The sequence below is a fragment of the Moschus berezovskii genome, chromosome 11 (genome assembly GCF_049115385.1).
Source record: "Moschus berezovskii isolate FMDL1 chromosome 11, NW_MosBer_1.0, whole genome shotgun sequence".
Lineage (NCBI taxonomy): Eukaryota > Metazoa > Chordata > Mammalia > Artiodactyla > Moschidae > Moschus > Moschus berezovskii.
In genome coordinates, this window is record NC_142470.1 from 4,123,801 (window position 1) to 4,150,573 (window position 26,773).

Consider the following 26,773-nt stretch of genomic DNA (forward strand, 5'->3'; position numbering starts at 1 on the left):
GAGTTCCAGAAAAACATCTATTTCTGCTTTATTGACTATGCCAAAGCCTTTGACTGTGTGGATCACAATAAACTGTGGAAAATTCTGAAAGAGATGGGAATACCAGACCACCTGACCTGCCTCTTGAGAAACCTCTATGCAGGTCAGGAAGCAACAGTTAGAACCGGACATGGAACAACAGAATGGTTCCAAATAGGAAAAGGAGTACGTCAAGGCTGTATGGAGAAGGCAATGGCACCCCACTCCAGTACTCTTGCCTAGAAAATCCCATGGACGGAGGAGCCTGGTGGGCTGCAGTCCATGGGGTCGTGAAGTTGGACACCACTGAGCGCCTTCACTTTCACTTTTCTCTTTCATGCATTGGAGAAGGAAATGGCAACCCACACCAGTGTTCTTGCCTGGAGAATCCCAGGGACGGGGGAGCCTGGTGGGCTTTTGTATATGGGGTCGCACAGAGTCAGACACGACTGAAGTGACTTAGCAGCAGCAGCAGCAGCAAGGCTGTATATTGTCACCCTGCTTATTTAACTTATATGCAGAGTACATCATGAGAAACGCTGGGCTGGAGGAAGCACAAGCTGGAATCAAGATTGCAGGGAGAAATATCAATAACCTCAGATATGCAGATGACACCACCCTTATGGCAGAAAGTGAAGAACTAAAGAGCCTCTTGATGAAAGTGAAAGAGGGGAGTGAAAAAGCTGGCTTAAAACTCAACATTCAGAAAACTAAGATCGTGGCATCCGGTCCCATCACTTCATGGCAAATAGATGGGGAAACAGTGGCTGACTATTTTTCTGGGCTCCAAAATCACTGCAGATGGTGATTGCAGCCATGAAATTAAAAGACACTGACTCCTTGGGAGGAAAGTTATGACCAACCTAGACAGTATATTGAAAAGCAGAGACATTACTTTGTCAACAAAGGTCCGTCTAGTCAAGGCTATGGTTTTTCCAGTGGTCATGTATGGATGTGACAGTTGAACTAAAAAGAAAGCTGAGTGCCAAGGAATTGATGTTTTGAACTGTGGTGTTGGAGAAGACTCTTGAGAGTCCTTTGAACTCAAGGTGATCCAACCAGTCCATCCTAAAGGAGATCAGTCCTGGTGTTCATTGGAAGGACTGATGCTGAAGCTCCAATAGTTTGGCCACCTGATGCGAAGAGCTGACTCATTTGAGAAGACCCTGATGCTGGGAAAGACTGAGGGCAGGAGGAGAAGGGGATGACAGAGGATGAGATGGTTGGATGGCATCACCGACTCCATGGACATGGGTTTGGGTGGACTCTGGGAGTTGGTGATGGACAGGGAGGCCTGGTGTGCTGTGGTTCATGGGGTCGCAAAGAGTCGGACAGGACTGAGCGATTGAACTGATGTCTTCTTTGGAAAAATGTCTATTTAAATCTTCTGCCTAGTTTTGGATTGGGTTTTTTCTTTTTTTTTTTATATTGAGCTGTGTGAGTAGTTTATATGTTGTGGAGATTTAATTCCTTGTCGGTTACATCATTTGCAGATGTTTTCTTCCATTTTGTCAGTTGCCTTTTCGATTTATGATTTTCTTTGCTGTGAAAAAGCTTTTAAGTTTAATTAGGTCCAGTTTATTTTTATTTCCATTACTCTAGGAGAGGGATCCAAAAAGGTATTGCTGCGACTTATGTCAGAGTGTTCTGCCTTTGTTTCCCTCTAGAAGTTTTACAGTGTCTGGTCTTACATTTAGGTCTGTAACCCATTTTGAGTTTATTTTTGTGTGTAATTTTAGAGAATGTTCTAATTTCATTCTTTTATACGTAGCTGTCCAATTTTTCCAGCACCACTTATTAAAGAAATTCTTTTCTCCATTCTTACCTCCTTTGTCATATATTATTGGCTGTTAAGTGCATGGGTTTGTCTCTGCACATTCTGTCCTGTGCCATTGATCTGTATTTTTGGTTCTGTGCCAGTACCATACTATTTTGATGACTGTAATTTTTTTAGTATAGTCTGACGTGAAGGAGCCTTATTCCTCCAGCTGTTTTTCTTTCTCAAGATTGCTTTGGCTATTTGGAGTCTTTTGTGTTTCCACACAAATAAAAAAATTTTTTTTGTTCTACTTCTGTGAAAAATGCCATTGGTAATTTGGTACGGATTGCACTGAATCTGTAGACTGCCTTGGGTAGTATAGTCACTTTGACAATACTGAGTCTTCCAATCCAATGAAATATCAACTACCTTCTGACTAATGTTTGCATGGTATAGTTTTCCATCCTTTAAAAGTTCCTGTATCCTTATATTTTATCACTTTTAACACTTAAAAAAATCAGTCTGACCATCTTGCTTTGATCGGATGGTTTATTTATATTTGATGTAATTACCACTGTCTCATCCTCTGTCATCCCCTTCTCCTGTCTTCAATTTTTCCCAGCATCAGGGTCTTTTCCAGTGAGTCAGGTCTTCATATCAGGTGGCCAAAATACTGGAGCTTCAGCATCAGTCCTTCCAATGAACATTCAGGGTTGATTTCCTTTAGGATTGACTGGTTTGATCTCCTTGAGTCCAAAGGCCTCTCAAGAGTCTTCTCCACACCACAGTTCAAAGCGTCAATTCTCTGGCAGTCAGCCTTTGTCATGGCCCACCTCTTCACACCCATTCATGACCACTGGAGAGACTAGAGCTTTGTGGGCCAAGTCTCTGTTGTTCAATATGCTGTCTAGGTTTGTCGTAGCTTTTCTTCCAAGAAGCAAGCGTCTTAATTTCGTGGCTGCAGTCACCACCTGCAGTGACTTTGGAGCCCAAGAAAATAAAGTCTCCGTTTCCATTGTTTCCCCATCTATTTGCCATGAAGTGATGGGACCGGATGCCATGATCTTCATTTTTTGAATGTTTAAAGTCAGCTTTTCACTCTCCTCTTTCACTTTCATCAAGAGATCCTTTAGTTTCTCTTCACCGTCTACCATAAGGGTGGTGTCATCTGCTTATCTGAGGTTATTGATATTTCTCCCAGCAATCTCAATTCCAGCTTGTGCTTCATCCAGCCTGCATTTCTCATGATGTGCTCTGCATATAAGTTAAGTAAGCGGGGTGACAATATGCAGCCTTGATGTACTCCTTTCCCAACTTGGAACCAGTCTGTTGTTCCATGTCCATTTATAACTGGTGTCCATCTGGTGCTGTCCATGTGTCAAGTCATCTCTTGTGTTGTTGGAAGAGGGTGTTTGCTATGACCAGTGCGTTCTCTTGGCAAAACTCTGTTAGCCTTTGCCCTGCTTCGTTTTGTACTCCACGGTCAAACTTGCCTGTTACTTCAGCTATCTCTTGACTTCCTGCTTTTGCATTCCAGTCCCCTATGATGAAAAGGACATCCTTTTTTTGGTGTTAGTTCTAGAAGGTCTTGTTTGTCTTCACAGGATCGTTCAGCTTCTTTGGCATTAATGGTTGGGGCATAGACTTGGATTACTCTGATACTGAATGGTTTGCCTTGGAAATGAACAGAGATCATTCTGTCATTTTTGAGATTGCACCTAAGTACTGCATTTAGGACTCTTGTTGACTATGACAGCTACTCCATTTCTTCTAAGGGATTCTTTCTAAAATGTTCTGGTTTCCCTCCTCCATGGGCTTAATTATAGACCCTTTGCTTTTCTTCAAGTGTTTAGAGAAAAAGCTTATCCAGTCTAATATGGATTAGTTATACCTGTTCCTAGATAGGGCTCGGACTTACAGAACCAAACGCGCCTGACTTGCAGGTATCTTTTGTTTCAGAACCTCAGGATGTTCTGTTTGCTTCAGACATTTGCAGCTTTGCCCTCCCGCCTCCCCTTCCTAGTGCCCTTCTCTTTAACTGCCTTCCATCTGACACCATTCTAGAATTTCCTTTGGTGCTTTCATTTTCCATTCTTATTTGTCTGAACATGTCTGACTTTTCATTCTGACTTTTCTGCTGAGCTCTGAATTTGAGGTTGGAAGTTACTCTCTCAGTCCCCCAAAGGCACCTTTTCATTGCCTTCTCATTTTCACCATTTCCATGAGAAGTCTTCTTTAAATTTTACTACTTTTTTCTTTTTTTTAAAGGTTAACTTGTTTTCTTTTGAGAAAATGTTTTTCTTTTGCTTAAAGTTTTTTTCTCTTAGATCTTTCAGCAGTTCTACTACCACATATTGAGGCGTGTTATTCATTTTCTTTCTCCTGTTTGGTGTTTATCTAGCTTTTCTGGTTGTTCTCCGCAGGAGGATTTGTCTGAATCACATGCTTATTGTTGATAAAATCCTGGTAATGAGCACTTCACTTAAACTCCCCAGATACTAGTCAACTGACATTAACTGTGTGTGGTCTAACAGCCTGCTGAAGCTGTCTGACTCCCCCTTACATTCCTCAACTTGCTCTAGAATAAACCACTGAAGGCATACTGCTTTGCTTCTGAGACCCTTGCTGGTGGCCATTTCTCTGAGGCACAATTCTTTCCCTTCTCTTCTCTCAGTACCTTTGCTGGTGCTGGATGGGGCAGAAAGTTTCTAACCCTTGCTACAAACTGGTAAGCCCGGCAAAATATGCACACAATATACAAATAACTTGATTATTTTATTTATTTTGAATAAAAAAAGTGGCCAAGATAACAATACTAGTGGCTCTGCATACAAAACACAACATAATTGAGGTTATTTCACATTTACAAAACTGCCATTATGTACAGCACTGGATATTCACAGCAACTTTAATAGACTCTAATACTAGAATCATAAAGAGCAATTGAGGGGGAATCCAAAATGGGAAGAAGTTAAAAAAAAACCCAATGATCTTTCATTAACTGGAGAATTGGCCAACCAGCTAACTGGTAAATAAAGAGAATTGCTATCCTTTCCTTTAGTAATAACTAAAGTAAGATTTCCCCACAGGATTGCATTTGACAAACACCCTCCAAAATTTCCACTTCATTTTCTCTATAATCTTTCCCACTTCAAACTGTGCCCAGAGACCTCTGCCCTTTTATCATATAAAAGCTCAGGACACTAGTTTATCTTCAGAGCAAGAAGATAACTAGTGCCAAGGAGCCAGCATGGTCTGCTTCAGCTCAGGAGACCCAGCTGAAACCCAAGAAAGAATTTCGCCCTCTTCCCATCATTACTACTTGCAGTTCTCAACACAGTGGAAAAAGTAAACCAAGCTTCGTCATCAAGGTGGCAGGAAGCTACTCACTCCTTCTCTGTGTCACCAGCACCTACGCTGTGCAAGGCACTTCACACTCGGCGCCGCAGGAACTCCCAAGACAAGACGACAGTTCCTGCCCTCGAGGAGCTTACAATCTAATCATGGACACTATGTACATATGTACAGTGCAGAGAAGCAGTGGATTCCTCTGGATGGGGTATTCCAAGCAAAATGTGCTATTTAGTCTCAAGGCTGTTTTACTTACACACTAAAAGTCTAAAACACACCACCTAATCAGATGGTAAGAATTTTAAAAAGTCTCCTTTCTATAACCCAAGTTTTTGGATGCCTGTTCTTTTTATTTCAAAAAATATTGCATGTAAACAAACACATAGTTTGAAGCCAAGCACAAAGATAGCACAGGCATAGGATAACATAAAATATACACCACTATACACAGCACAGATTTATTTTCCTATAGGCTTATTTCTGTATACACAAGTTTGATACTCGCTTTCCTTTCATACACTGAAATACAAATCTGTGTCAAAGTCTTTAAAAAGTCATAATTCATTTTTGCATTTAATTTTGCATTAGTACCAAAAACAAAACACCCTTGACCTCACCAATCTATCAGCCAAATGTCAAACTGATAAAATACAAAATGCTTCAAAGCCACCACCTCTTACAGCATCCAGTGAGACCACTTCATGGGAGCTTTTTATGAAACTGACAGGATCTCATGATAGTGACGTAAGCAAGTTTTTAGCCTTAGAAAAAATTACAAGATTTAGAGTTTTGAAATTCAGTTCCAGCCAACTCATTAACAGTATTTCCACTGGAGAGCCTGCACCTTCGCTTCATCGTATCAGCACGAAAGTACCGTCATTCCCTGCTGTGCGGCTCCTCCCAAGCCTGGAGTGAACGAACGAACACCATGCAGGGAAGCCACTAATACTGTGCTAAATGATCGCTCTCTAGGATCTCAGATCCTATTTTGAGTCTCTCCCCGGGAGTAGTTACAACTTAAAAAAAAAGCAAGACAAGAAAAGCTGAATCACCTAATCAAAGAGGCTGTGGGGGGTGGAGGGATGAATATTAAATATGCATATACCAAAAGGAATAAACTTCTTTACAGGACATCTATATATAAACACGCACTTCCCTGTTAAAACTTACTGATTCCACAGCAGGTTTTCAGAAACAGCCATCATAAAACACCACACATGCCGATGGGAGGCTGCACCCTGCTTACCAGACTCAGGCCAGCCAGCCAGTCCTGATGCTGATGTGCGTCTGTGCCACGGAAGTAGTCTTCATCTTCTGAAAAACCCAGCTCTATATCAGGACCATGATGCTGTGGTGAGTGGTCAGTAGAAGCAACTCTGCAAATCTGACTTAATTCAATATGTGCTGTGCTTAGTTGCTGTCATGTCCGACTCTTTGCAACCCCATGGACTGCAGCCTGCCAGGCTCCTCTGTCCATGGGGATTCTCCAGGCAAGAATACTGCAGTGGGTTGCCATGCCCTCCTCCCAACCAGGGCTCTTCCCAACCCAGGGATCGAACCCAAGTCTCCTGCATTGCAGACGGATTCTTTACTGACTGAACCACCAGGGAAGCCCTAATTCAATACAACAGTCAAACTGCACACACTCTAACATCAGTTTGAACAGCAGACATGAAGATCTTAGCTCCAAAAACCTCTTTCAGGGTCAAGAAAGAGCAGTGCGAAGCTCAATTCCTATGAGACTTGAGACAGGGCCCAAAACTTTGCTTGCAGCTGCCAGGTGATGCTTCCACTAAGAGCTGAAGTGCAAGTGCCTCACGTGATCTCTGTTAGAGGCGTTCTAACAGTCCAGCAGTGTTGAGGGGGAGGCTAGACGCTCAAGCCACTGTGTGGTGACCAGCCCTGCTGAGCTCCACCCATAGGAGGAGCGGTGGGAGAGTGCGTGGAGGTGTTCATGCTCCACAGCCCATCATGGCAGGCTAGCATAAAGAAATGCATTTATTTATCCAGCTATTTGCTGTCTGTGCTGTCCAATCTCTAAAATGAACGAAAAAGAAAAGGCAAAATCTATCTTTCATTTACAAATTTGAGGCCTGCTGACCTGGAATATAACCTGAATTTTTGCTTGTCAGGACTTACTGGCGTGGGAAGGAGAGAGGGTGTGGCAGGGAGCTGAAATGCAGTCCATTCTGCCCGAAATCCAGTCTGGAGGTGCTGGGCACTCCAATTGGGAGACTTTGAGGAAAAAATCAGATACAGTTTATTGAGCTCTTAAAAGCTAACACTATTATATCTCCTTCAACAAGAAAAATTACTGTTTAATAGTTTCTTATAGGAAGGGCAGCCTTCTAGGAATGTAGTTTTAGAAGTTTTATCACAGACCTAATTTTCTATCAGGCTGATAGCTCAGAGGGTGTCCTAAGGCTGAGAGAACGGAAGGGAGAGAAATAGAGAGGGCCTCTCCTGGAAGGAGGAGCGAGGCAGAGAGGGGTCAGGAGCAGCGGGGGTGGACGGACGGGCCTGTGGAAGTCGGACACTGACAGCAACTCGTCCTTTCACTCCGGGAACTATGGCAACTCGCCTGACACGGTTCAGTGCTGCCCAGGGAGTGGGGACTCCATAAATGCAGCTCTGTGTTCTTCCTGACAAGACCCTTGAGCCTTGATTTCTGCATCTTAGCTCACACCATCACAATGACAACAGAATATATTTTAATATTTAATTATTACCCCTTGACATTCTTTTAACCTAATTAACTGGTGATGGCTGCTAACAGGTCTAGTCCCCACGCCCAACATTAACACGTTCAAAAACTTCCTAGAGGGAGAAGCAGAAAAATGTCACACTCCATCACGAGCTTCGCCACTGCTTCTAATAACTTCTGACATTGAAAAATAATTGGTAATTGTGGCAGATATGATAGCAGGCAGAGATGGCTTGAAGTCTGGGTCATGGACACAGGAGGATTTCAGAATGAATATCAAGCCTAACAAGCTATCAATTTCTTATCTAGGATAATGGGAACAAATTAACCTTAGGCAGGGACGATGTGACACAGGTGTGGATATCACGTTCCCAAAACGCAGTGCTGCCCTGGCTTCAAAGGTCCAGTCGTGGAGGACCTTTGCTTCTGCAGTGGCATCACTGCCATCGCATCTACGCCTATAGAGCAGTGACAGCTGAAATTAACTTGAAATACACCACCCAGGCCAGGGACATTTCAGGATGGAAGACAGCGTATGGTCCACGTGAACAAGGAGAGACAGCCAATCTGAAGCCCCCTGGCGTCCCGCCTGCTCTCCCAGCACCCCACTGCTCAGCAGTGTCACCATGTGAGCTGACGTGTAGGACGTGCAGAAGGGCACTGTGTCTGTGACGCTGCCATTAGCTCACAGTCGCCTCTCACCCTCACAGCTCAATGGATTAACCTCCACGGAAGAGGGGAGGGGTGAGGAAACGGGAGGGCTCCTGACTCAGTGTGCAGAAGTTTAGGCTAAGGCAGGTGTCAGCTGGACTTCAGAGTCTTAAGAATGTCACGGCGTAGAGCCCCTGTACAGAGAAGCCACGTTCCACTAAAATAGTTGCCAAGTTTACCCCTACAGATATACAGGATAACTCAGACAACCTTTTTTAAGATCACTCCTAAGAGTCAAAATTCCTCCCAAACGCACAATGCTGCTGCTGCTGCTGCTAAGTCAGTTTCAATAAAAACTTGATGTATGTTTTAAAAGGCAGCACCACAAAGTTCCCCAATGAGAGCAGAACAAGCACTAACTCTGCTTTGTTGCTGTTGCTCAGTCCCTCAGTCGTGTCCGACACGTTGGGACCCCATGGGTTGCAGCACACTAGGCTTCCCTGTCCTTCACCATCTCCCAGAGCTTGCTCAAACTCATGTCCATCCAACCATCCTGGCCTCTGTCGTCCCCGTCTCCTCCTGCTCTCAGTCTTTCCCAGCATCAGGGTCTTTTCTAATGAATCAGCTCTGCGCATCAGGTGGCCAAACTATTGGAGCTTCACCTTCAGTCCTTCCAATGAATATTCAGGATTGATTTCATTTAAGATTGACTGGTTTGATCTTGCAGTACAAGGACCAAAAAAATAAGTGAAACTAAGCATGCTACGGGGCTTCCGTGGGGTCGCAAAGAACTGGACACGACTGAAGTGACTGAGCACACACGCAAGCAGGCACACTCTGACTGTACAGGCCGCAGTGATGCCTTGACAGGACCTGTTTTCACTGTCATGTTTGCTGTAGAGGCTGCAACTCTCTGGGTTGTGCTCTTCAGGATCTTAAGGCTGCCTAGCTCTCTTTCTCTTGGCAATCAATTGAACATGGTGGACCCTGAAGTCTGGACAAACACTCCTCTTGAAATTGCCACCAAAATGAAAGAGACAAGCAGAAGACACCAGCAGAATGAAACAGCAGCAGAAATACAGAATTAAACACAGGAGACAAAAATTTGAATGGGAAACAAAAGACATTTCCAAGCAGACTGTTTGGAAGCGCCTCATAGAGGCTGGTCTCCAATATGTATGGACAGAGGGGAAGGTACCAGGAGGCAGACACCATAGGAGGGGGCAGTGCTTGTGTTACACGCCCTCCAAGGAATAGTGTTTCTCAGCGAGCCACCTCTGGGAGATGGTGGAGGACAGAGGAGCCTGGCGGGCTGCAGTCTGTGGGGTCGCAAAGTCAGACCTGACTGAGAGTCAACGAAAGCAACTACTCGGTGAGGGCAGAAGTCTTTCACGAAGGATACAAAAATGAAAGCAGGAAGAAGTGTTAGGATGAGTTAAATTTCACATTTTGTATTTCCTATTCAACTTCTCAGAAACATGCACCTTTTCAAGGTGCGGGCATTACAGTCCTGTTAATTAGCACCAATCCCTCAGATAATTATTTAAAAATCCAAGAACACTGTAGTTCTAGAATGTCTATTTTTGATTTTAGATTTTAAGACCAATTAACGTCTAACATCTCTTAACAGCCCATAGAAAATTATCAAGGATCTTTGCAGAGAGAAGGCATTCCCAGGCTCTGGTCGACCCAGCCACATACACCATAGCACCAAGGCTCAAGGGTCCACATTCTGAGCTGTCCAGCTCTCTCTGGAAGTCTCTAGACAGACTTGGGATAGAAATGAGACGTCTGGACATGTCAACATGAAAAATAGTAAGGGTTCTAATACTATGAGAAAATAAAGGAGAAAATATTCTTTTTCCTCTATGTACAAACATCTCACCTGGTCATCACAGTTAAGTCTGAAGAGAGGTGTGACGCAGGTGAACACGAATACCATGACACCCTCATACACACGGAGGAGTTGGGGCAGAACTGACGACACGGGAGAGATTGTTAAAAAATACGTCACAGCTACGAGAGTCACCTGATCTTCCAACACATTAAAACTAACTTTAGTCTTGGCTTTAACCTCTTAAAAATATATAGTTTTAAGAAAACGGTTTCAATACGCACAAAAAAAAAAAACTGGTGGGATGCAGATCTGAAGCTATTTGTTGAGAACAAAATATCAGGCCCACATATTGTTTTAGACATTTGAGTATCTGCTGGACACCGTGTGCCATGTACCTAGTAACTAAAGCCTCCTGGAGCCACGAGACAGTTTCAGACCTGGGCCAGGATTAAAGCCTAATTCGGCCCAGCGAGGCCCTTACCCACACTCCCTAGAAGAGGTCCCTCTGTTGAGAAACAACAGGGTATCCAAATTGCTTCAGTCAAGACACTTCAACACTTGGAAAATAAATGGTAAGGAGTCGGGGCTAACGTTCATTTCAAAATGACTTAAGATCTCTGTACACGGTCCCTTTACAGATATCCTGTAGTCCCTGGAGATGGAGCACACACTTCAGCAGGGAGTTCCCAGGCTTACTGACCGTCACAAGGGCACCTTTCCACTTGTGGAGGCCAGGCTTGCACCAGCGCATCCCAGCTCTTCGGGCTAGACGACACTCTCTGTCTTCCCACTGTGGACACTCAGAAGACAGGAGAGTCGCAGAAAGGGCAGGGGCTCTGCAGTAGCCTCTTGATCCAGTCAGGGTCTGGCAAAGGGAGACGAGGTAGTGAGTGTACACTTCAGAGAAGGCAGTCAAATGGGGCGTGCCCCGGGCCGACCACAGTGTACAGATGTGGGGTATTCTGGCCCCACTGCGAGCCTGCACAGAGGTCCTCACTGTAACATTCCAGACGAGGCTGGACTAAATCTGTGATTCCCAAAGTTACATGTGTGATGAAACAGGAAAATAAGGGTAACGAATGAGTGTTTCTCACACATGGCTAGTGTTAAACTCACTCTGAAGACACTGTCGACACTGTCTTCTCCGTCTGCAGAACTCCCTGGCCTGTGAATGCTCGGCCCACTGGTGAGCACTCTCCAGAGCTCAGATGCCCGCTCTCCCCAGGAGCTGTACGTGGCTCAGTACAAAGTCAACTGGCAGGCGTGCTTGTTTTTGAGTTTGTTCCCATCTCTCCTGATTTCCTGTCTAAACTATAAACCAATTCTCAATTGCAACAAGTGTTTAAAAGTCCCCCAAACTTGTTTCAAAATAATGAGCCAGAGGAGAGAGGAGGAGGAGGACTACAGACGAAACAAAAGATTATGAGCTGGCAATTTCTGAAGTTGGATGACAGGTACATAAGAGTTTCTCATCCTCTTTTTCTCTACTTTCAGGATTGCATTTTCCACAATAGAGTTAAATCAGAACATAACATGCCAACATGTCCACTGCTCAGAATTAGAGAGCTTCAGCCAGTTCAGAGCAAAAATCAAGAAGGCTGTGTGGTTTTGCACAGAACATTCTGTGTAAAACATTTGAGACCACACATTACCCCCAAAGTGTACATACCGCATGCGTGTTGTCTAGTAAGCTCATTCGGTTGGTGTGATACTAACAAACCTCAGGCTATAAACTGACATTCATGTGACTATTTAAATCATCAATTCCTGGTTCATGTCTATGATCTCATTCCAACAGCTGATTCAGGAATGTGCACTTTGTCACTAGGGCTATCAGGAAAGAGAATGTTGATGAACCAGAAAATAGCCCCACCGTGGCTACTAAAGGATGCCTCCAAGTGCATGTCCTGTTTCAGCAAGGCTGTCTTTACCTATGTTACCAGCTGCAGAGTTTCCATTCAAATATAATCTATACATGCCATCTAAAACAAAGTCTTTGACATTTTCTGAATGAATAATTTGCAGTGACAGAACGGCAAACTGCAGCCCTACTTACTCACATAGTATAATGCTGTATGTTGATGATTCCAGCGATCATATGTTAAGCAGTTGTGGGTTCATAACAACACTGTACAGAGCAAAACGAGCTTGCTCGCTGTCCCTGACGGCCAAAGACCGAGGTGGGGGAGAGGGGCGCCCCTTACGTACCAGCACGTGCAGTGTGCTCAACCTCACCCTGCCACGGCCAGGGGAGCACCCACCTTCTGGAATTGGATGGCGAGCGATGCTGTCATGGAGCAAACACCTTCTGTATATCAAACTCTGGCAGGACTGGTAGGTTAAAAAGCACCTGAAAGCAGACAGATTGTACATCAGTGCTACCAACAGTGGAAAGTAGCACAGTGTTGAGGGTTAACTCACCACGGACAATGATTCTAAAATAAGTTAACTAAGTAAAGGGCAAAAATGGCTGACAAATTCATGGCAACCATGTATCCCCCTGCACAGGACAGCTGGCCAGACCCACCGCACACTCAGTAACGGGAAGTGCCTGTGTCAGGCTAAGCCAAGAGATACAAGGCTTCTAATCCAGTCACTGCAGCCCTGGGAAAGAACGCAGTCTGTTTATACCTGACTATACTGTGAATTTTTCATATGTTAAAAAAAGTCAACTATATATTATATCAGAAATTACTGTTGGTGATTTTGAAGATCAGGTATAGGCACAATGTTTGAGACTAATGGCACCGTGGTGAAAACTTGAAAGATACAGAAGACACAATTAGTGGTACAAAAAAATAAGGGCCATAAACGAATGCTCAGAGATTCAGTTCCATCCAGTGACCCCTCACTGAGCATTGGCTAGGACCTGGCAGGTAAGGGAAGGTGGGGGCGATGGGAGGTCAGCGAGAGCTGCTGGGTTCTGCAGGGAAGGCTTTCTGAAAGCTAACAGGATTTAGGAGGAGCAACAAGGAGTAAAGCCCACAAAGAAGGGAGGTGGGGGAAGGAGTCCCTAGTCGGTTCAGCTTGAGTGAAGACCTGGCCGCACGGGAAGAAAGACTACACCCAAGTGAGGGCAAGCGCCCGTCCTCACCGGGAGTTACTCCCATCAGCAAAAATGACAACGACCGTCGTGGAAGAAGCCATTCGAGAGACAACACCGGACAGAGGCTACACATGAAAACTCTGGGGCCAGCAGGTCAGGCTCTCAGCTCTGCCACTAAGCACCTGCATGGATGTGGACAAATTACTGAACATCCCCAGGCACCAGTTTCCCCGTCTGTGTCCGACATGTGGCGTGGGCTGTGTGTGCTGCTGAGCACCGTGCCTGGCACACTGGCAGCACCAAGAGGTGCCGGCCGCTGTTGTCACAAGACCACTCCTGTCCCTGGTCCCCCCGGAACGTAAGTCCGAACAGTTACATTAGAGAGAAGCACAGGCACACAATAAAGATGGAAGAAACCCCAGTATCAGCCAACGAGAGGAAATAATGGAATACCCATATAAAGGGAAACTCTATGGCTGTAAAGAATGGGATCTATGTACTGATCTAGAAAATAACCACAACGTTTTGGTAAGAGAATCGGGAAGTTATTAAGGGGGTTATATGTAGCAAAATCCTGTTTCTATTGAAAATAAATTTAAACATTTAGTGAGTGCCTACCACATACCAAACATTGTTCCAGAAATAGCCAGGAACAAAACAACAAAATTCCCTGTCTTCATGAAGCTTTCTGCTCTAGAGGCAGGAGAAAAATCCAAAGTAAACAAACATATTAAGTAGTGATAACTGCTAAGGAGGAAAACAGAGCCAGGAAGAGGGATGAAGACTACAGGAGGGGAGAGGGATGTCACTGGGTGTCATGATGTCAGGCAGCCTGGCCGGGAAGAAGCCCTGTTGGGAGAGAGGTCCAAGCAGAGAGGATGGCCAGTGCAGATGGCCGGGGTGGGAGGGATGTCGCGTGCACAGGAAAGACATAGAAGATGGGCTGGGAGGTAACTAAGAATCGGGCAAGAGATGACGTTTCCTGCACCAGGGGTGTAGAGGTGGAGGTAGCAGGAAAAGCTGGATTCACATTTGAAATGCCTTGAAAACTTCCAAACAGAGCAACTGAGCAGGTGCTTAGATATGAAGCCTGGACTGAGGGAAAAGATTCAGACTAAAGTGATGTTTAAGTCACCAGTGTCCAGATAATATGCGGCAGCCCAGGGAGAGTGCTGTGGGCTTCCCAGGTGGCACAGTGATAACGAATCCACTTGCCAATGCAGGAGCTGCGATCCCTGGGTTGGGAAGATCCCCTGGAGAAGGGAATGGCAACCCACTCCAGTGTTCTTCCTTGGAGAGTCCCATGGACAGAGGAGCCTGGTGGGCCACAGCCCATGGGGTCGCGAAGAGTCGGACATGACTTAGCACACACACTGTAGGGAAAGTGCTGATAGAAACCAGGTCCAAAGATGGACACCAAGGAGATGCCGTGTCCAGGAAGCCAGGTGGTAAGACGGCGCTCTATGGACGAGGAGAAGGGAGGGGTCAGTGGTGTCAAACACAGCCCACAGGGCCACAGCGTGGTCCTCTCAGAGTGAGGCTGAGGGGAGAGAGGGGAAGACTTCCACCCTTTGTTAACCCAAATACAGTACAGGAGCACTTTATATTCTGTCAACTTTAATGGCCTTTGCTTTCACCATAATGATTTTTTAAAGTTCAGCACTAACTTCAAAGTAAAATAGTATTGTGTGTTAGTCACTCAGTCATGTTTGACTCCCTGTGACCCCAGCTTACCGGAGCCAAATGTGGCCATTGGAGCAGACAGCCTGCTTGCGATCTGTGAACGGCAATATCTCCTTACACAAACTACAGTGCTCAGGGAAGGTCTGCTTGTTCATCTTCTTTGAGATGTGTCCAATCAGCACCTAGTTAAAACAAAGTGATCAGTGGCATTTCATGGTGAGCGCAGGGCTTCCCAACACCAAGGAGAAAAGGATAACTACGCGGCGTCTTCCACCAGAGAGGAGCGCTGCGTCCCCACGTGGGCCCACCACACTGTGTAGAAAGTAAAGAAGCGGGACCTTCAACTTGTGTCAACTGGTTGAGTAAAATAAATTCAGTCAGGCACCCCGTGACAACGGTGAACTTTACTCACTAAAGGAGAAATATTCTGAAACACAAATCTTATTATTTGCCTTTACTTGCTTCTGAAAGGACTTCAGAGTTCTGTCAGAAGACAAAATATTAAGCTGTAATCACAATGTTTGACTTTTAAGGAAGAAAAGCATAATCTGTACAGGCAAAGTATCCTGTGAAATACTAACTCTAGAAAGAAACAAATGTTTATTCTTTCAGAAAAGCTTACAGAGTAAAAAGATGATCGAGATTAAAAAATAATACCTTCTCCTTCTGATGGCCCAAAGACCCACAACCAATCTAGTGAGCCCACAATAGGAGACCCACCAGCCCCACAGCAAAAGTGTGGGGGACCCGCTGTGGGGGTAGATGAGGTAGACAGGGCAGCTCGAGGCCTTGGCCCTACTTCAGTTTTGCCTCTTTCTCTGCCTTATTAGGATTGCACCACTTCAATGGAAGTCTGAAAAACACTAAATCTACTCCATTATCTTGTTGGAAAAAACCTTCACAAGCTACGTTTCTGGGAGGCATGGAATATGTCAATCTTTAAGAACCACCTTGTCTTATTAGCAGATAATGTTCTTCAAAGTTATAATCCATTTACACTTGAGCTCTTGTGTAAGAAGAACTTACTAGTTTGCCATTCACTAAAATTAGCTCACTGATGTTCTGAAGGGTATCTTAAGAGCTCAGGAGGGTATCTTACCTACTGTGCATATAATTTGCAAATTTAAAGTCCATTAACTTTTGGCCTTTTTTAAAGGTCTTGAGAATTCTAATTTATGGTCCCTTATAGCAAGGACAACTACTGTACCAGGTTTGAAAAGATTCATTTTAGGTACCCAGTAGGATTTTAAAACAAGACATGTATTGTTTTCAATCTAAACTCAGTTGCTGTATCTGGGCAGAGGTATAATCTTCCTCTCTTTAAACTGGTTCTGTTGGAACCAAGTTAACTGTGCTAAATGTAGCGTTCCATGCTCATACAGCATGTGCAATAATTACTCTAAACCACTGCAAACCAACTTCTATTACAGATTTACAAATAAGTTTTTGTTAATATTTTATGCTCATAATATTCTTACCTGGTCCTATGAACCAGCGGTAACCAGAAAACTCCTTCACACCATTGAGATCACAATGCAACGATCTTCAAAAGTTGACTTTCGAAGATGAAAAGTCAGTTACGTGAACAGTGCAGCTTAACTGCTCCTGAGTGTGAATGAGCATGCTGCTGCTGCACGTCAGTAAACAAAAGGTGCTGCAGCCAGGAGCCATCAGTTACCACTGCCCGAGGGTGAGCCCTGAGGGAGCTCAGGGTGGAGGCAGGATGGCCCCATCTGCTGTCAGCTGCTGCGGTGCCCCCAGTGGGGCATCCTAAGGAGACTCAGGCTGAGAATCACAGGATATATGGCCCCAGACAGCTGAGGTACACATCACAGTAACGATTTCAGGGAGCCCAGACCCTGTTATCTTCCCATACAGAGAAAAGCCCTAAATTCCTTAACCTGACATGGTTTGGTTTCCGTATTTGCAACAGAGACTGACTACGGTCTTTGTTGTAAAAACTCTTACATATCCCGGTTCCACACCCTTGCCCTTCTGGTGCAGTCTCTCCAAGTTATCTTAGACGCTGTGTCCCAGGCTTAAGTCCTCAGTTTTGCCTGCCGAATAAAACATAACTCAACTTTTAGGTTGTGCTTTTTTTTCCCCCAGTCAACATCAGATTGTTGCAAACACCCTTAAGAAATAATTTTAGGGGTATATGGATACACACACACAACTTTCCAACAAGAAAATGCAACAAGTGACTTTGAATGGTTTAACATTAGAATGAAGATACCTGAATTTATTACCTTCAATTAACATTTTAGATAAGACTTCAGGCAATGAGAATAAATTTCAAACTTCAGAGTAAAAAGGACCATAGTCTTGTCTTCTTGAATATTTTAGTATACAGTATGTTCCTTAAAACAGTTTTTCAGGATTTTAGAAGCTGTTAGCTCAGGATTCCTGATTAAAAAGTCTATACGACACTGAACTGCACAAAATTAAAGGCTTTTTTCTTCGAGGAATTCTCAGAACCCTTTGAAGGATGATGTACACTGGAAACCTCTAAGAGGAGTATGGCATATTTCCCCAAGCTTGGAACCCTACTGTTCTGTCAGAGAACTTTAATTCTGTGAAATACATTTTAGATAACACTGTAAGATTGTTCTACCACCAAAATAAAGATTATACTCAGTTTTTGCGGGGGCGGGGGGGGGACAAACAAACACCCAAGGGATAATCGTTTTACTTCCTATGCCCTTGTAGGCTAAATTAGAAAACCTCAAGTCCTATCAAATGCAAAGAATCCCCACCACAGGCCTCCCTCTCCCATCTTTCTGCAGAGATGGAGGGTCTGTCATCCTTCCCTTGCAGTGTCTGCCCAATCGCAGCCCAGTCTGCTCCTGGAGCTCATCCACAGCTCGGAAATGGCCCAAACCTTGCCCATCAATCAAGGCGCCAGTAAGAACTGACATAACTCTTAGTGGGGCAAGAATACGTCCTCTGCATTAACCTGTTTCCTATTTACTTTCCTGCACCTCATGCTCATCAATTACCTAAACGTGTCAAAGCAGAAGTTGAGTTTTACGGATTAAGTTTAAGCCATTTCTCTCTGGTGAAGCAAGCAGAGTTTTCGGTTTTCAGTATTTGCTGGCAGACACCTACCCGTGCGGTTCTGTCGTCATACTCCTCGTCAGACATCAGGAAGTTACAGAGTCCCCTGGTGGGGATGCTAGTGTTTTCTGTGATCCAGGTGTGTAGGTACACTTCACCCAGGACTCGCTTCATGTGCTCCCTCGTCAAGTGCATTTCCACTGCTTCAATTTTTCCCTGGATTTCAAGGAGTTTCTCTTCCATTGGCTCTCGGCCTCCAGTATCCCCAGATTGAGGGAGTGAGTCCTCTGTGGGGTCCTCTGGATCACCGTCTTTGCCTTGCTTACTAACCTGTTTGGAAGAGGTGCCTTCCTCCTGCTGCTCATCCTCAGCATTGCCCATCCCAGGTGAGTCAACTAGTAAGATTTTTGAGTCCTCGTGGGTGGGTTTGCATAAGGCTTCTGAAGGGGTTTTCTGCATCGACTGGTATAAAATCCTCAGGAGGAAGAGTTTGAAACGCCAGTAATAGGTGGCCCCACTGCTTTCGATCTTTTTTTCCAAAGCTTCATGTAAAAATTGAGGGATATGCTTATCCTTTAAAATCTTCCAGCGTACCAGGTCTATTAAATCTACCTGCTTAAAGAGATTCTGGACAGAAGACTCCAGAAGCTGAGCAGCTGCCTCCTCAAAGGTTTTGAGAGTAACAAACTGAACCTGGTAGTTTTTGTTAACGGGATGGAGGCCGTTGACCATGCCCTCAGTGGTGATGACGGCCAGGTACGCACCACAGGGGCTCACGGCGATCCCGTGTGTCCTCACAGAGCCAAACACATCAGAGAGTTTAATCAGCTGGTGCTCAAACTTCAACGCCACATCTGTGAAAATGGGGATCAGCTGCCTCACCTTGCCGTCACTGGAGCAAGTATACACCGTCCCATTCTGCTTGTCGGCAGTCATGGAGACGATCGGCAGGGAGTGTAGGCCTGTGACATGAGAGTTGTGAACATTCAGACCTGCTTTGGAGATCAGGAGAAGACACCAAAACACATAGGATCCTCGTGCGGCCACCACTAAGCTACAGCTGCACTTCTGGTAAGGGTGATACAACGGCACACACTTGATGCTATGGACTGGCAACTGGTCCATTTCTTTCCACAAGACGACGGGCTGCCTTAAGGTGAAATAGCCTTTAACTGCTTTAAGGTTGACAGGAAGGATTTTTACAGGCCCAAAAGCACTCCCCACAATAAGGCCGCTCATTTTCCGATTGTTGTGCTCGTACTCCCACCAAAACAAAACACTCGGAGAGTTGATTCCTGACTCAATGGTGTTGCATGAAGAGATAGACTCCTTTCCTACAAACGGGAGCTGGAACTGCCACACAGCGATGTTCCCGTTTTCAAAGAGGACAGCCAGGAGCACGCTGCCCACGTCACGGCACTCGTTGTTGTGCTTGACCTGCTGGGTGGTACAGATGCCTGACCACTCCATCCGGACTGGCGCCTGCATGCTGTGCCGCCTCTGAAACTCAGCGAAATCCCTGAGATTGCCCTCCGGGGCCTCGTTTCTGGAGAACCTGTAGCTGGTCTCATAGAGACGCTCTCCGTAAATCTCCGTCAGATCCACCAGCTGGACCCACTGCAGTCTGTTGAGGTTAGCCTGGATGGTCAGGCGATTGTCCATGGTCAGTGCGGCCAGGAGGCACCTGCCATTAGCGTCACAGCCCACGGGGGACCAGCTAGTGTACTTGAACCCTCTCAGTGGTGGCAGAGCCTTCCCCTCAGGGTTGAACACCCTGTCCAACATGAAAGTCTGACTGACTGTGGGGTCTTCAGAGGTGGCAAATCTCTGTTTACACTCAGCAACTTCCCTTTTTGAGCCAACCTGAAAATAAGATATAAAAACTATCAGATGAATATTTCACTCTAAGAGGAATAGATTTACATTGCATAGGGTGGATTAATTGATCCACATAAATATGTACAGTAATTTGACATCAATTCTACTAATTTTGACACAACATGCATTTAAAAGATCAAGTACATGTCTAAAAGTAAACAAGCATTTACTCAGGAAATGGCAATTTTTTTCATGTTAGTTTGTTTATAGGAAATGGCAGTATTTTTAAGGGTCAGAGAAAGTGCTGTGGTTACTCACAGCCTGGTTCCCACCTTCTTCTCAGAATTAACAAACGCAGTAGCAATGACAGTAGTGTACTTGATTCTAAAGAGTCAATTAAGCCTTCTGCTAAACTAGTCACAAAACAACAAAGGAGTTAAAAAGTCATGAAAAGATACATATCTGTATCTATTTATAAATAGAGATATCTTTGATACAGTTAGATGTTTGGATTTTTAACAATATCTTTGCAATATAAGTCTTCCATCTGAAATTTCACTGACAGATTACTCTGAGATCCAGCTCCAACAGCTCTTTCCACTGTTTCTACAGAATAATGTCCACCCCGCCTTCCCTGGCTCCCCCTTGTGTAGAATTATCTATCCTCCTATCCGAACCCATCTATCCTAACCTGAAAAAGTTTTAACCAGGTCAAGGTCTATGAGACTTTCTGAGAACATTCTATCTTTCACTTATCTCTCTCTCCTTCAAGTTTGCAACATACACGAGCAGTTCTATTTATTTAATGTCTAGGTGTACAGTGGTAAGCTCTTTAGAAACATTTTAAAGGAACATTAAAGACAGAGGAGAGAGAAATGACCAAAAGAAGGTGATGCAGAGTCATAAGAGGATAGCCAGGAAGACTAAAGCCAAAGAGAGCAGAGGTCAATCAGAAATGATTTCTGTTATGTCAGAAGTAGGAAGAATGACTTAATCCACTGTCTTTTCTTCTTTTCCACAGATGCTTATCTTCAAACTGGAAAGGGTAGATTAAACATGATCAATAAGGAAGTCTAGCCTAAATATACATGGATATAACAACAACAACAAAAAAAAACAAACTCACTTTAAATGAGTTTAAGTCCCCTAGCCCAGAAGAATTACACTCCAGAATATAGAAGACGAACTCAGAACTATAACATTCCTCGATAAAGCTTGGACAACTGGAAATGTATCAGAAAACCATAATGCAATGAATAGTTAACTGCTAGATCACATTAACAAAGAAGCTTATAAAGTGAAAGGTAGATGAAGGTCCCCTGCAGAAGGAAATGGCAACCCACTCCAGTATTCTTGCTGGGAAAATCCCATGGGCAGAGGAGCCTGGCAGGCTAGTCCATGGGGTCACAGAGAGTTGGACGTGACGGTCCACACAGACATAGATACAAATCCCAACAAATGAATTAGAAGACTAACTTTTTCTAAAGTGTGTTAAACAGAACACACTCCACTAAATTGCCCCTTGAAAAAGAGTTTTGTAACTAAAACTGTTTTGAAAATGCTGTTTATTACACATTATTCCCCCTTCAAGAGTTCTGGCTGGGAGTTACTATAGAGTAGCTCTGTAGCTACTACAGAACTATAGAGTTATCTAACCTTTTTTAAACAACAGAACCTTACGGCACTGGGGGCGGGGGTGCAGGGCTGTCACCTTTCTTCATCCTAAGTGACACCCTGGACACGGGCTCTTAGGCGGCGTGTCTTAATTTCAGAGCAGTCTCTTGGATACACCTATGGATATACTGGAGCAATGCAGACCATAAATTCCAATTCAACAGTGGTGTCACCGGCTAGTCTGTTAATACAACGATGCTAATCAAAGCCCACAGCTTTGTATGGGGTAGATAAAATTTGACTGAAAATCTGCACTCTGATGCCAGATTGCCTGGATTCAAATCCTGGCTCTGTCACATACTAGCTCTGTGACCCTGAACAAATTGTTTAAACCTTCTGGCTTTAATTTGCTCATCTATAAAGAGTGCAATGACACATTCTCATAGAGTTAGGAAGGTTAATTAAGTCAATATATGTAAAGCATATATTAATAAATACTCAATAAATGTTATCTATGATGACAAGTAGTAGTACTCTCTGAGGATTAAGTAAATGTTAATGAGACCTAATAAAAGTAAAATGCAGGTTAGGTAGGTATTAAGTTGTCTGCCAAATGGAGGGTGGATATAAAATTATTCACCAAATCCCATAATACTACAAACTAAGCAATAATCCTCAGAATAGGATAATTTACTACAATAAAAACTACTATAGAACTGAAAATAAACTTAGAGAATGCATAACTCCAAACAGCAGTACAGAATGAAATAAAGGAAGCTCAAGCTTGGTCCTAACTCACAGCAGCGAGAACCCTTGATAGGATGGAGAGCAGCTTGGCTGTCAGCCAGTAAGGAAAATCCTTAGGGTTTTGTGCAACAATTTCCATTTTAGGTAATCTGAATTAACCTACTGCACCTCCCCTCAACTCTTCACATCACAAAACTAGTTAACGAATCAAAACAAGTACTCAGATGTCCCAGAAGCATGTTAGTTAAGAGTCCAGCTCTCAGAGGCTGACCTCCAGTCAATCTTTTCACTATACGCTATCCTGTTTCTAGTTGGCCACTATGACAACTAATCAGCACATACTTTGAAAGCACCTAACAAAAACTCACTTGAAGCTCATAGACAGTAAGCTTCTTGAGGGCAGGAATATAATTCCAAAGACAGGAAACAGTTATTTAACTTAATGGAGCAGATGGAGTTGATATTACTAAAGTTCCTAACAGTTGAAACAAACAAAAGTAGTCATGCACATAGTATTAGATTTTGGAACTGTATGCAACTAGATGATTCACTAAACCAGCAGTCCAATGGGAAGAGAAATTGCAAACTTGTTCTTAAGTCACTACTTCACTGGTTCTCAGATTTATACCATTCGCCTTTATATCAGTGCCCAGAGCAGTGACTTGCAAAGAGCAGATAATATGTGAACTATTATTATAACTGTGTATTTTCCTGAAAAAACTCATAATCTAAATAACGATCAGAGCAAAAGCTTCAAAGAGGTTTAGCATCTAGCCTTCTAGCAGTTCTACACACTAAAACTGTGATCTAGGTTACAGGAGTCCATCTTCCTTGTTGGAGCAAACTGGATAGCACCAAAGAGATTTCAGTTCACAGGGACTGCCAGTGGGCAGTACCATCAAAGTACAGATAAAGGCTTCCTTACATTCCCGTAATTACTCCAGTTTTATCCCACAAAGGCCTCTCTCAGAACTGCAGGGACATCTCGGCCTTCATTTCCCAGGCAGGGCCTGCAAATGAGACTGCCAACTGACCGGTGCTTTCTGTGAGGTGCACACCAAAGCAGAAGGGGAAGACACCACTGAATAATTTCAGGAAAGCAATCGGTTATTAGAGGGAAATATAAGGATTTCCTATTACTTATTTTCCAGTTTGAAAAAAATGACAAGAATCAAATTTTTATCAGAATACAGTGATAGGAGATAGCTTTGTATCCATAGCCAAAGCATTAACCCAGAGTCCTTCCTTCATACTTGCATGACTATTTTTTAACCTGATTATTTACAGTGTGCCAGGAACTGTGCTAAGTAATCACATGTGTACATATGGACATATGAGCATATATATAAATATCCACATATAGTAGTATATTTTAACTTAATCTTCTAAAGATGCTAAACAAGGTAGGCTTTATTATCCTTTTACAGAGAGACCTGGCTTGCTATCTTGTGCCAAAGTGTAATCTCTTAACCCCTGTTTTATGCTGACTCCAACAATCACCTACTTGCCTCTAGTCCAGAGGGAGTCACATTCCTGCACCACACCAGGTGAGTCCTCGTCTATGATGCTGTAACAGCACCTCAGGGCTTCCTAAACTGAAATCAACCATCTCAGACTGACCTTCCAAGTTCCCAAACTGACCTCACTTTACTGTCTCCTACTCTCTAGGAAAGCTACTTGACCTCAGCTGTGAACCCAAGATCATTTACGCAAGCAACCAGAGGCTGTGTTCATGACTTAAGTGTCTGTGCACAAGACGGGCACCTTATTCCTGGCAGTTGGATGACCCCTTCCTCCCTTCTTTTTAAACCCAAACCGTACTTTTTTTTTTTTTAGGTCTGCTGCAGATTCACCACCAAAGAACCTTCCCTGATAAAAGCATCTCAGTTCAGCATTCCTTCACTTCTTTAAATTCTCTCTGTTGAAGCATTAAGTCTACCACACTGAGACAAACACTTAAAACTGTCTCTAGCTGATGTGCATTGGAGAAGGCAATGGCAAGCCACTCCAGTACTCTTGCCTAGAAAATCCCATGGATGGAGGAGCCTGGTAGGCTGCAGTCCATGAGGCTGCTAAGGGTCGGACACGACTGAGCGACTTCACTTTCACTTTTGACTTTCACACATTGGAGAAGGAAATGGCAACCCACTCCAGTGTTCTTGCCTGGAGAATCCCAGGGACAGGGGAGCCTGGTGGGCTTCCGTCTATGGGATCACACAGAGTCGGACACGACTGAGGTGACTTAGCAGCAGCAGCAGCTGATGTGCATATGTTTAGCAACAGTTAAGTTCCTTTTCAGCAGAGGAGACACCTTTTAAAATCCCTCTGTTCTGCCTCCCTCCTTGAGTGTTTCTCAGTTTCATAGGATCACCAACATCTATTCATCTGACTGGTTTATCAGTTGAGTTGCTCAGGCGTGTCCGACTCTTTGCGACCCCATGGACAGTTAGTTGCACGCCAGGGTTCCCTGTCCATCACCAACTTCTCGGCGACTGGTTTATACTTGAATCAATTTGTTCACACCGTGTCCAAGATCTTTGAAGGCTTAGTCATACAAACTTATCAATGATCTAATTCAACATCAAGCTGTCACTTTCAAACTTGGATTAAGTATGCTAAAAAGTGGTGTGGGTTCTCTGCACCCCATACAGTTACTGATCTATATTTTAAATGGATTGGCAGAGTAGCTTTTTTTTTAAACTTCACATTCACAGAAATACTTTCTCTGTATATAGATACATATTACAACTTATCACTACCTTTTATTACATTGTTGTTTCTGACCTGTCAAAAGAATGGATGTAAGCTCCAAGAGGACAGGCTTTTGTTTTTGTACAATGTTTTACTTCTGAAGCCTAGACGGATGTCTAGCTGATACATTGTTGCTGTTGTTTCAGTCACTAAGTCCTACCAAGTCCTACCCCACCCTTTGGCAACCCCATGGTCTGGTAGCCTCGCAGGCTCCTCAGTCCATGAGATTTCCATAGTGGTATTCAAAGGTGAGTTGAAAGAATGAATGTACACTTTGATAATCACACATGTGCATACAGACCTATAAAGGAGATAGTAATAAAGTTTTAATATTTTTAAATCATTAAATGAACAACACGACTTCCTACTTTAAAACATTTTGAAAAGGGTGATGATCCAACAATAAAACTTTAGCAGCTTTAACGTTCTGAAGGCAAACTTAGCTAATATGAAGCCAAAAGCACTAAATCTACACGAAGCATTCAATCTATACGAAGATCTTAAGTTTAAGAGTTGCACTTATTTCCAGAAACTTTTATTTTTCATTCTACATCCCAAAGCCTTTTCGTTATTGAAGAAAAACGGAGTACTAACCCCCGACATCCAATATCTATCCATCTGCCCAAGATAAGAAGGACCACTCATATAACAAACTCACTGAAACAGTTAAAGACAAAGCAAAAAAAAAAAAAAAAACACCAACCAATTTTCTCTCTTCCAAAGCTAAGGAGGCTGAAGAGGAGGGCACATCACAGTAAACAAAGCCAGCCAGGAGCCTCGGGGAGCAGGCCCCAGACAATAGGAGCGGGTGGCAGAGGCAGGTCTGGGGTTGGGTCAACAGAGGGGTGGAGCCTCAGAAAGCACCAAGGGAAGAAATCTGCGCCAGCAGCCGGCCAGACCCCGGGCCACAGGGAGAACTCGGCTCCGGGGAGGGACCTTCCGAAATGTACCTGTGTCTCGGGAGTGGGTGGGCGATCCGAGAAACTGGGCATACACGCCGTTGCCTCCCACCCCCGCCTTAAGCTACGGCGACGACCCTAAAGACTCAGGGTGCGAGGCGGCGGGAATCCCCGGCCGAGGCGTGGGCCCGGGGATTCCCCCAGGGACCCGCGGGGACGCGGCCGCGGGAGGGGAGGGAGGGAGGCGGGCAGGAGACCCCCAGAGCCCGGGGCGGCGGGCATGACTTACTTTGAGGAAGCAGCTGTGGAGAGGCGCGGGCACCGACGTGCGGTGGATCACCAGGTCCTGGCCCGGGTTGTGCACGTCGCAGATGAGTTCCAGCACGGCGATGCTGCGGGCCGTGGACACCGACACGCGGTGGTCCTCGGACCACGCCAGCGGCTCCAGGCCGCTCACCGCGTACTGCAGCCTCACCGCCGGCTCCCGCCGAGTCACCAGGAGGCGGAACGCCGTGCTGGGCCCCGGGGCCGCGTCCGCCGCCGGCTCCTTCCCGCCGGCCTCAGAGCCCTCCACCTCCTCGGGCGGCGCGGGCCGCTCGGCCGCGGGCCCCACCCGGGTCAGGGCCGTATTCATCTCTCCTCGGAGGCAGAGGCCGGGCCCCCGGGCGCGCGCGCCAACCTCCCCCTCCTCCTCCCCCTCCCCGCCCCGCGCCGCCCCGCCCCGCGTCGCCGTCCAGTTGCCGCCTCCCGCACCGCGGCCGCCGCCGGGCCCCCAGCTTTCCTCCGCGGTGGTTTTCCCCCCCTCGGGCCCGGAGCGCCGCCGAGCCACGAAGGACCC

General features: G+C 44.9%; 1 protein-coding gene across 1 annotated transcript; it reads right to left on the reverse strand.

The window, feature by feature from the left end:
* Positions 1-4,533: 4,533 nt before the first annotated feature.
* GTF3C4 (general transcription factor IIIC subunit 4) lies at positions 4,534-26,628 on the reverse strand. Its single transcript, XM_055399775.2, has 5 exons — positions 26,225-26,628; positions 18,158-19,969; positions 15,101-15,231; positions 12,582-12,670; positions 4,534-11,185 (listed from the first exon to the last, which is right to left on the reverse strand). The coding sequence occupies exons 1-5, from the start codon at positions 26,567-26,569 to the stop codon at positions 11,121-11,123; spliced, it is 2,442 nt and encodes an 813-aa protein (XP_055255750.1). The 5' UTR covers positions 26,570-26,628; the 3' UTR covers positions 4,534-11,120.
* Between the last annotated feature and the right edge of the window lie 145 nt (positions 26,629-26,773).